Consider the following 8,774-nt stretch of genomic DNA (forward strand, 5'->3'; position numbering starts at 1 on the left):
TCCTCATTGGTTGGACATGACACTCTCCTCTCCTCTCCTCTCCTCTCCTATCTCCTCCTCTCCTCTCCACACCTCTCCTATCTCCTCCTCTCCTCTCCACACCTCTCCTATCTCCTCCTCTCCTCTCCTCTCCTCACTCAGTGACATGTCATCTGTTTCCTGTATTCCTGTCTATCGTGTCATCTGTGTCGGTGTCCTGTCTCTAACGTGTGTGTGCGTGTGTGTGTGTGTGTGTGTGTGTGTGTGTGTGTGTGTGATCTCTGCAGATGTTTAAGAGGAAGGTTCTGGAACTCGGGGAGAAGCTCCTCCCAGCCTTCAACACACCCACCGGGATCCCAAGAGGAGTCATCAACCTGGGGAGGTGAGTCCCAACACCAGCCTGCTACCTGCTCCACACGTATCAACCCCCATGACCTTATATAGAGGTCCTCCACATGTATCAAACCCCATGACCTTATATAGAGGGGCCTCCATACGTATCAAACCCCATGACCTTATATAGAGGTCCTCCACACGTATCAACCCCCATGACCTTATATAGAGGGGCCTCCATACGTATCAAACCCCATGACCTTATATAGAGGTCCTCCACACCTATCAACCCCCATGACTATATATAGAGGTCCTCCATACGTATCAAACCCCATGACCTTATATAGAGAGGCCTCCATACGTATCAACCCCCATGACCTTATATAGAGGTCCTCCACATGTATCAAACCCCATGACCTTATATAGAGGTCCTCCACACCTATCAAACCCCATGACCTTATATAGAGAGGCCTCCATACGTATCAACCCCCATGACCTTATATAGAGGTCCTCCACATGTATCAAACCCCATGACCTTATATAGAGGTCCTCCACACCTATCAAACCCCATGACCTTATATAGAGAGGCCTCCATACGTATCAACCCCCATGACCTTATATAGAGGTCCTCCACATGTATCAACCCCCATGACCTTATATAGAGGTCCTCCATACGTATCAACCCCCATGACCTTATATAGAGGTCCTCCATACGTATCAACCCCCATGACCTTATATAGAGGTCCTCCACACGTATCAACCCCCATGACCTTATATAGAGGGGCCTCCATACGTATCAAACCCCATGACCTTATATAGAGGGGCCTCCATACGTATCAAACCCCATGACCTTATATAGAGAGGCCTCCATACGTATCAACCCCCATGACCTTATATAGAGGTCCTCCATACGTATCAACCCCCATGACCTTATATAGAGGGCCTCCATACGTATCAACCCCCATGACCTTATATAGAGGTCCTCCATACGTATCAACCCCCATGACCTTATATAGAGGTCCTCCACACGTATCAACCCCCATGACCTTATATAGAGGGGCCTCCATACGTATCAAACCCCATGACCTTATATAGAGGGGCCTCCATACGTATCAAACCCCATGACCTTATATAGAGAGGCCTCCATACGTATCAACCCCCATGACCTTATATAGAGGTCCTCCATACGTATCAACCCCCATGACCTTATATAGAGAGGCCTCCATACGTATCAACCCCCATGACCTTATATAGAGGTCCTCCATACGTATCAACCCCCATGACCTTATATAGAGGTCCTCCATACGTATCAACCCCCATGACCTTATATAGAGGGGCCTCCATACGTATCAAACCCCATGACCTTATATAGAGGGGCCTCCATACGTATCAAACCCCATGACCTTATATAGAGAGGCCTCCATACGTATCAACCCCCATGACCTTATATAGAGGGCCTCCATACGTATCAAACCTTATATAGTATATTATATATACATATTATTATATGTATATGTAGATGCCCTCTGTATGGACTATAATGAACTAACCCTCTCTAGGAATCATACCCCCATCATACCTCCTCCTACCTACACATCAACCCTCCACATGTATCAAACGGTCCTGGCGTACCCCCCCGTTGGGTACCAGTCCTCCACATCAGAGAGGGGATCCTGACCAGAGGGCTGGTTGGAGATCTAACATCACAACATCAACCGTGTCATTGTAATCCTCCGCACCGGAGCCTCCGGAATACTGAACAGAGCTTATTAGGGCAGGGGTCTGCCCCGGGACTCTGAGCCTCCTCCCCACCCCGGCTGGGACTGTCTTCATCTGGTCTTTTGGCCGTCCCCCGCTGGAGGCTAGGTTACATAAGGGAGGGAGGGGGTTAGTAACGACACATGTTGATCCTTTGTTATTCAGCACTGACAGTCCTTTTGGTAGAGCGACGTGTCCTCGGTGTTGGCAGGAGGAGGCCGTCCCCTGGTTGGTTGTTAACCTTCCATGGTCTGGTGGTCTGGTCCCCCCCCCCCTGGAACCTCCTCACGCCGAGCAGAGCACACAGTACCCCCAATGACCCGGGAATGACCGGGTCAGGGGTTAGAACGCAGCGTCCTGGGTCTGTCCTGAGCTGATGGGAGGCTGAGCTCCTCTCTCGCTCTCTCCCTCACTCTCTCTCTCACTCTCTCTCTCACTCTCTCTCTCTCTCTTGCTCTCCCTTGTCTCCCTCGCTCTTCTCTCTCTCGCTCTTCTCGCTCTCGCTCTCACTTTCACTCTCTCTCTCTCTCTCTCTCTCTCTCTCTTACTCTCACTCTCTCTGTCACTCTCTCTCACTCACTCACTCACTCACTCTATCTCTCTCTCTCTCTCTCGCTCTCTCTCTCTCACTCTCTCTCTCTCTCTCTCTCTCTCTCTTACTCTCACTCTCTCTGTCACTCTCTCTCACTCACTCACTCACTCACTCTATCTCTCTCTCTCTCTCTCTCTCTCTCTCTCTCTCTCTCTCTCTCTCTCTCCCTCCGCCATCACCAGGTCAGAACACAGAGGCTGTGTCCCAATTCAGGGGCTGCAATTGGGGACACGACACGAAGGTTGCATCCTGCAACCTTCGAAGGACGCGTCCTTCGAAGGTGTGGCCTTCGTAGACCGCGAAGGCCACACCGAAGGCCGAACGAGCGTTGTGGAATGGGACGGTCTAGGCTACGGAGCATTTCCGGATTGCGTAACCAGCCGTTAACGTCCTTTACCTTGCCTGACCACGCGCCGCTCCTGTCTCCTAGCAACCCTGACAGCTGCGGTTCAAACCGGACAGCGGAGGACAAATATGGAGCCAGAAATCATAATTTAATTTGATATGTTTTATCTTTTATTGGAGGAGTGGGAGAAGATTCACCGCCGGGTGAAGAGGAAGAGAGGACGTTGGCTTAACGTTAATTAGTTTAACGTTATATGTCTAGCGTTAATGTCATCAAACTTTGACAATAAAGTTACATATTTAAAATGGTCCCAACCTTACTTTTATATAAAAAAAATGTTTTTACATAGTTTTGTCATTAAATATGTATTCGCTGCAGCTGCCGCTTCCGCTCTCTCCGCGCCATTTCTGAAAAAAAAATCCAACTCGCAATGAATGTTGGGATACGTTGGGCCGTGAAGGATCCACCCGGTGGGTCCTTCAAATCCGGGAAAAGAAGGCTGCATATCTCGGCCGCATTCGAAGGACCCTTCGAAATGGGACAGCACTTGACGCACCGCTGTGACGTAAGCGGTCTTCAAATGCGTCCTTCGAAGGATGCAGCCCCTGAATTGGGACACAGCCAGAGTCTGCAGCCCCCCCCAGACCATCGGTGACTGAGCGTCACTGATGATTGTCCCTGTCTGAAAGTTCATTAGAAAGTTCTCAGGTTCCGCCCTTCTCCCTTCCATTCAGTACCGTGTCCATCGTCCATCATACATTCATCATTCATTCATTCATCATCCTCATCCTCCTCCAGCCAGGAGGCTCCGTGATGGACCAGGAGGAGGAGGAGGAGGAGGAGGTTTGATTGATGAGCTGAACACACCGCTGTCCTTCCTCTCCTCCTCCTCCCCCAGCTCCCCCTTTCCCAACACCTCCTCCTCCTAACATCTATATGAACGTACATTCATACACTTAAGTGAAGACATGGATTGCCCTTTAAATAAATTGATCATTTGCATTTAAAACCTATTTCATTAATACACGGGAGCTGTTATAACCCCTTGTGCCAAAATCCAAGGAAATCACACATTCAGAAGCCCCTACCCAAACCAACATTATAAGCACGCTGGCCACTAAGCTACCAACCAAAGGTGAAAAACCCATATATAAGTACATCAGTTCTGTACTAATGGATTCCTTGTGAATCAGTGAGAAGAGGTTGGCGTTAATAACGGCTGTGGAGGTTGTGTCCGCTGTCTCCGGTGGCGAGGGCCGGAGGGGCGTTGGGTCTGGGCCCGCTGTGGATAATACGGCCGTAATGCCTTTGGGTTGGATCAATAGTCTTTAGACGTGGGCCTTAATGTCTCTCTGAACACTCAGGAGACGTCGGGGAGTATCGACCACTGTGTCTCCCTCTGGTACTGTATCTCCTGCTGGCGGTAGAGGTGGAACCTGGTCCTTATCAACATGGAGCAGGAGGAGGTGGACAGCTTGGCTCTCATTTCTGCACTTTATTAACCCCAAAGGAATTAGTTAGTCAAAGTTAATTACACAACGTAACATCAGTTGTTATCGTGCTTGAGAAAGATTAAACACCCTGCAGCAGAACCGACCAAAAACCAGGAGACACCCGTACCTCAAAGATGTCCGCTCTCTTGCGTTATTTGTTCTTTTTTTGTCCATTTTGTTCCAGCTGTCATGTTGGGCCCAGAAGGGTGTGGATGTGGTCCTTTGTTGGTTGCTATGGAACCCATGGGATGGGGAGGAGAGGAGAGGAGAGGAGAGGAGGAGGAGAGGAGGAGGGATCTTTAGATTAATACTGTCCTGGTCCTTCTGGGCATCTTGCTCATATGTATATATATATATATATATATATATATAGGAGGAGGAGGAGCAGAGATGTGTGTATGTACAGTGTTCCTGGGCAGCGACACTATACTATGACACTGTTATACTGTTCACATCAGACAGGATGTCTGATAAGCTTTCTCCAACGATCTTCAGTTCCTCTTTCTTCCACAGGGGGGCGTTGGCTCTGGTGCACATTAGTGAACAGCATGAGGCAAATGACGCTCTAAACATTTAAAACACAGCGATGCATAAAACATAACAGATAACATCAATAATACCCCCTATGGGTCAGGTGACCGCAGGGGGTGAGGAGGGGGGGTTTGAGGTGGGAGGGGTGGGGGGAGGAGGGGGGTGTTAAAGGCATGATGTGCTTAGTTTGCAAGAAAAAGTGCAGGACCTTAGATTTAGCAAACATAGCATATTTCCCGTACAGTGCGGAGGAATGGGCTGTATCATGCTGACTGGCCTGCATGCTGTTGTTTCTACAAAGACTAAGCAGTGATTTGAGTCAGACATGACGGCCCCAAAGCTCAGATAATGTGAAGTTGTTGAACGTGTTGGTACATTGGTACGCATGGGACCTTACGAATGACAAGTGGCCGCGTGGTGCTTCCACTGCGAGGATACTGCAGCGCTGTACTGATGTGGTGTGCTTGAGTCTGGCCTTTACCTGACTGCCATATTTACCTGGACAGGTGTGTGTTATGGTAGCATTTACCTGTACAGGTGTGTGTTACTGAGGTATTTACCTGTTCGGGTGAATGTTACCGGGATTCTTACCTGTGTTGCTCAGGTGCTTACCTCTACAGGTATGTGTTGTGTTGCCCTGATGCTTAGGTGTCCAGGTGTGTTGGGTGCTCACCTGTCCAGGTGTGTTGGGTGCTCACCTGTCCAGGTGTGTTGGGTGCTCACCTGGCGCGGTGTGTTGGGTGCTCACCTGTCCAGGTGTGTTGGGTGCTCACCTGTCCAGGTGTGTTGGGTGCTCACCTGTCCAGGTGTGTTGGGTGCTCACCTGTCCAGGTGTGTTGGGTGCTCACCTGTCCAGGTGTGTTGGGTGCTCACCTGTCCAGGTGTGTTGGGTGCTCACCTGTCCAGGTGTGTTGGGTGCTCACCTGTCCAGGTGTGTTGGGTGCTCACCTGTCCAGGTGTGTTGGGTGCTCACCTGGCGCGGTATGCTCTCTATTGCAGTGGCACCAGCTGGAGCTGGGGCTGGGCGTCAGCAGGGAGCAGCATCCTGGCTGAGTTCGGGACTCTGCACCTGGAGTTTGTCCACCTCACAGAACTCTCCGGAAACCCCATCTACACGGAGAAGGTCAGAAAGCCACCCCGGCCCTCCGGACCACACCAGTGTGGCCGGCTGCACACGTTTATAAGAGTGGTGACCATCAGCATGAGTCTCACTTGTTATGAAATAATGATGACGCATCTCGACCTCACCACCTACTACATTATTAAGTCCTCTTCCTGATTCAGATGGCTGCTCTGCACTCCAATTGTCCAATTGTTATTTTTTAACTAGTCACAAGCGACCACAGTGCTCTGAGCATCAGCTATTATCTCATCCACATTATTGATTCTGGACCGTGGCTGTGTCCCGTGCGCGAACGGATCACCCACACATATCAATATGAAACGACCAGTCAAACCTCTCGCTAATGACATGATGTGATGTAACGATGCGTTAATGGTCAAACATCCCCCCTGAGCGAGAGGGGATGATTCTCTGGTCAATGGAGGTCAGAAGCCTGTGATGTCAGGCCACGCCCCCCAGGCCACTGACCACGCCCCCCCCCCCCCCCCTGTGTCCACCTATCCAGGTGATGAACATCAGGAAGGTGCTGAACAAGATGGAGAAGCCCCACGGCCTGTACCCCAACTTCCTGAGCCCCGTCAGCGGGAACTGGGTCCAGCGTGAGTACAACGCCATCAATCACTCATTTCAAATGACCGAATGAATGAAGGATGAATGAATGAAGGGATGAGTGTGAGCGCCGTAACACTGTGTTCGAAATTGTTCCCTATCACGGATATAGTGCACTATATAGGGTGCTCGCCATTTTGTAGTGCTGTTTGAATTCTCAGTGGTTAATTTCAATCACTATATAGTGCACTATAAAATACCCAAAATTTGAGTGAACATACGATGTTCCCTACATGTTTACTCCCGTATACCACAATGCAATGCGGGTGCATTTACTGACGCAAATTACGTTTAGAAATGTTCAGCGTAGTGTCCGAATTCTCATTTGTTCGTTCCCTATATAGTTCACTATATCATAAACACTATATAGGGAATAGTGAGTGAGTGAATAGGGAACGATTTCGAACACAGCTAGTGTCTCCTCCGTTGTCACACCTTCTCCTTCTTCGCTGATTCCCAGTCTGACCGAGGCCGTGAGTTTGGCTTTCCAATTTAGATATAAAAACAATGTTGTTGTGTGTTATCGGCGTGCTTATGAGATATGCATGAGCCTGGGGGATTTAATCCCTAGTTTAGCAGGAATGCCAAGGACAGGAGGGGAGATTGTAATGTTTATTCACCTAAAAAGGTCAGGCGTCAGCAGAACCTTTGTCCGTTCCTGAAGTCCCATCAACGCCTCGACGTATTGTTCCTGGAATAATCATCAATATTTAACCAACGAGGGCACCGCAGACGTTCCGATCCAGTCGGCAGAACCGAAGAGGATTTACTGCAGCCGGACATGGCGACGTCTTCCTGGACAGACAGGCGTCCTCTACTCTAGCGTGACAATAGTTTGCCACGACACGCGAGATGAGCATGAGAAAAGTCCAGCGTATTAAAAGTGAGAGTATGATAAATGTTCAGCATGGAAAGAGTTTAGCAATACCTCCGCTGTGATTGGTTGGTTCGTCCTGGAAACAGTGCGGTGGTAAAAGTATTACAATAAAAGTATTAGCATTCAGGGCTTATCTGTGAGGCCTTCTCTCCCCCGCCGTATTGAGAGGTATTGGCGGTGCTCAGGGGCACTGTGGCAGTGTGGCAGACACCTTTTGTGTGTTAAACCCACTTGAACCCGTGCTCCGCGTTCCCCCGGGGTCCTACCTTTTCATCCCCCCCCCCCCCCCGGTGCCGCTGTGAGCGCCCCGACGCCGCCGCTATTAAAATGATAATGAATTCAATTACCGCCTTAAATTGGATCCATCCACCTGGACCATGTGAGACGGCAGGGGGGGAGACCGCTGGGGCCCCGCACCGCCACCGGGCCCCCCCACCGCCACCGGGCCCCCCCACCGCCACGTGGCCACTGGGCTGGAGCCCAGAGAGAGACGGAGAGAACCACAGAGAGAGAGAGAGAACCACAGAGAGAGAGAGAGAACCACAGAGAGAACCACAGAGAGAGAGAGAGAACCACAGAGAGAGAGAGAGAACCACAGAGAGAACCACAGAGAGAGAGAGAACCACAGAGAGAACCACAGAGAGAGAGAACCACAGAGAGAGAGAGAACCACAGAGAGAGAGAGAGAACCACAGAGAGAACCACAGAGAGAACCACAGAGAGAGAGAGAGAACCACAGAGAGAGAGAGAGAACCACAGAGAGAGAGAGAACCACAGAGAGAGAGAGAACCACAGAGAGAGAGAGAACCACAGAGAGAGAGAACCCACAGAGAGAGAGAGAACCACAGAGAGAGAGAGAGAACCACAGAGAGAGAACCACAGAGAGAGAGAGAGAACCACAGAGAGAGAGAGAACCACAGAGAGAGAGAGAGACCACAGAGAGAGAGAGAGAACCACAGAGAGAGAGAGAGAACCACAGAGAGAGAGAGAACCACAGAGAGAGAGAGAGAACCACAGAGAGAGAGAGAACCACAGAGAGAGAGAGAGAACCACAGAGAGAACACAGAGAGAGAGAGAACCACAGAGAGAGAGAGAGAACCACAGAGAGAGAGAGAGAACCACAGAGAGAGAGAA

General features: G+C 50.1%; 1 protein-coding gene across 2 annotated transcripts; it reads left to right on the forward strand.

The window, feature by feature from the left end:
• The first annotated feature begins 233 nt into the window (after positions 1–233).
• LOC311375680 (mannosyl-oligosaccharide 1,2-alpha-mannosidase IA-like) lies at positions 234–8,126 on the forward strand. 2 transcript variants are annotated; one of them, XM_084490746.1, is made up of 3 exons: positions 234–360; positions 6,028–6,155; positions 6,661–8,126. In XM_084490746.1, the coding sequence occupies exons 1-3, from the start codon at positions 267–269 to the stop codon at positions 6,796–6,798; spliced, it is 360 nt and encodes a 119-aa protein (XP_084346872.1). In that variant the 5' UTR covers positions 234–266; the 3' UTR covers positions 6,799–8,126. The 2 variants fall into 2 exon arrangements, with proteins under 2 accessions (XP_084346872.1, XP_084346873.1); XM_084490747.1 differs by having other exon boundaries at positions 246–361; positions 6,032–6,155.
• Positions 8,127–8,774: the final 648 nt, after the last annotated feature.

The sequence above is a fragment of the Micromesistius poutassou genome, assembly GCF_964030765.1.
Source record: "Micromesistius poutassou genome assembly, contig: SCAFFOLD_1700, whole genome shotgun sequence".
NCBI lineage: Eukaryota > Metazoa > Chordata > Actinopteri > Gadiformes > Gadidae > Micromesistius > Micromesistius poutassou.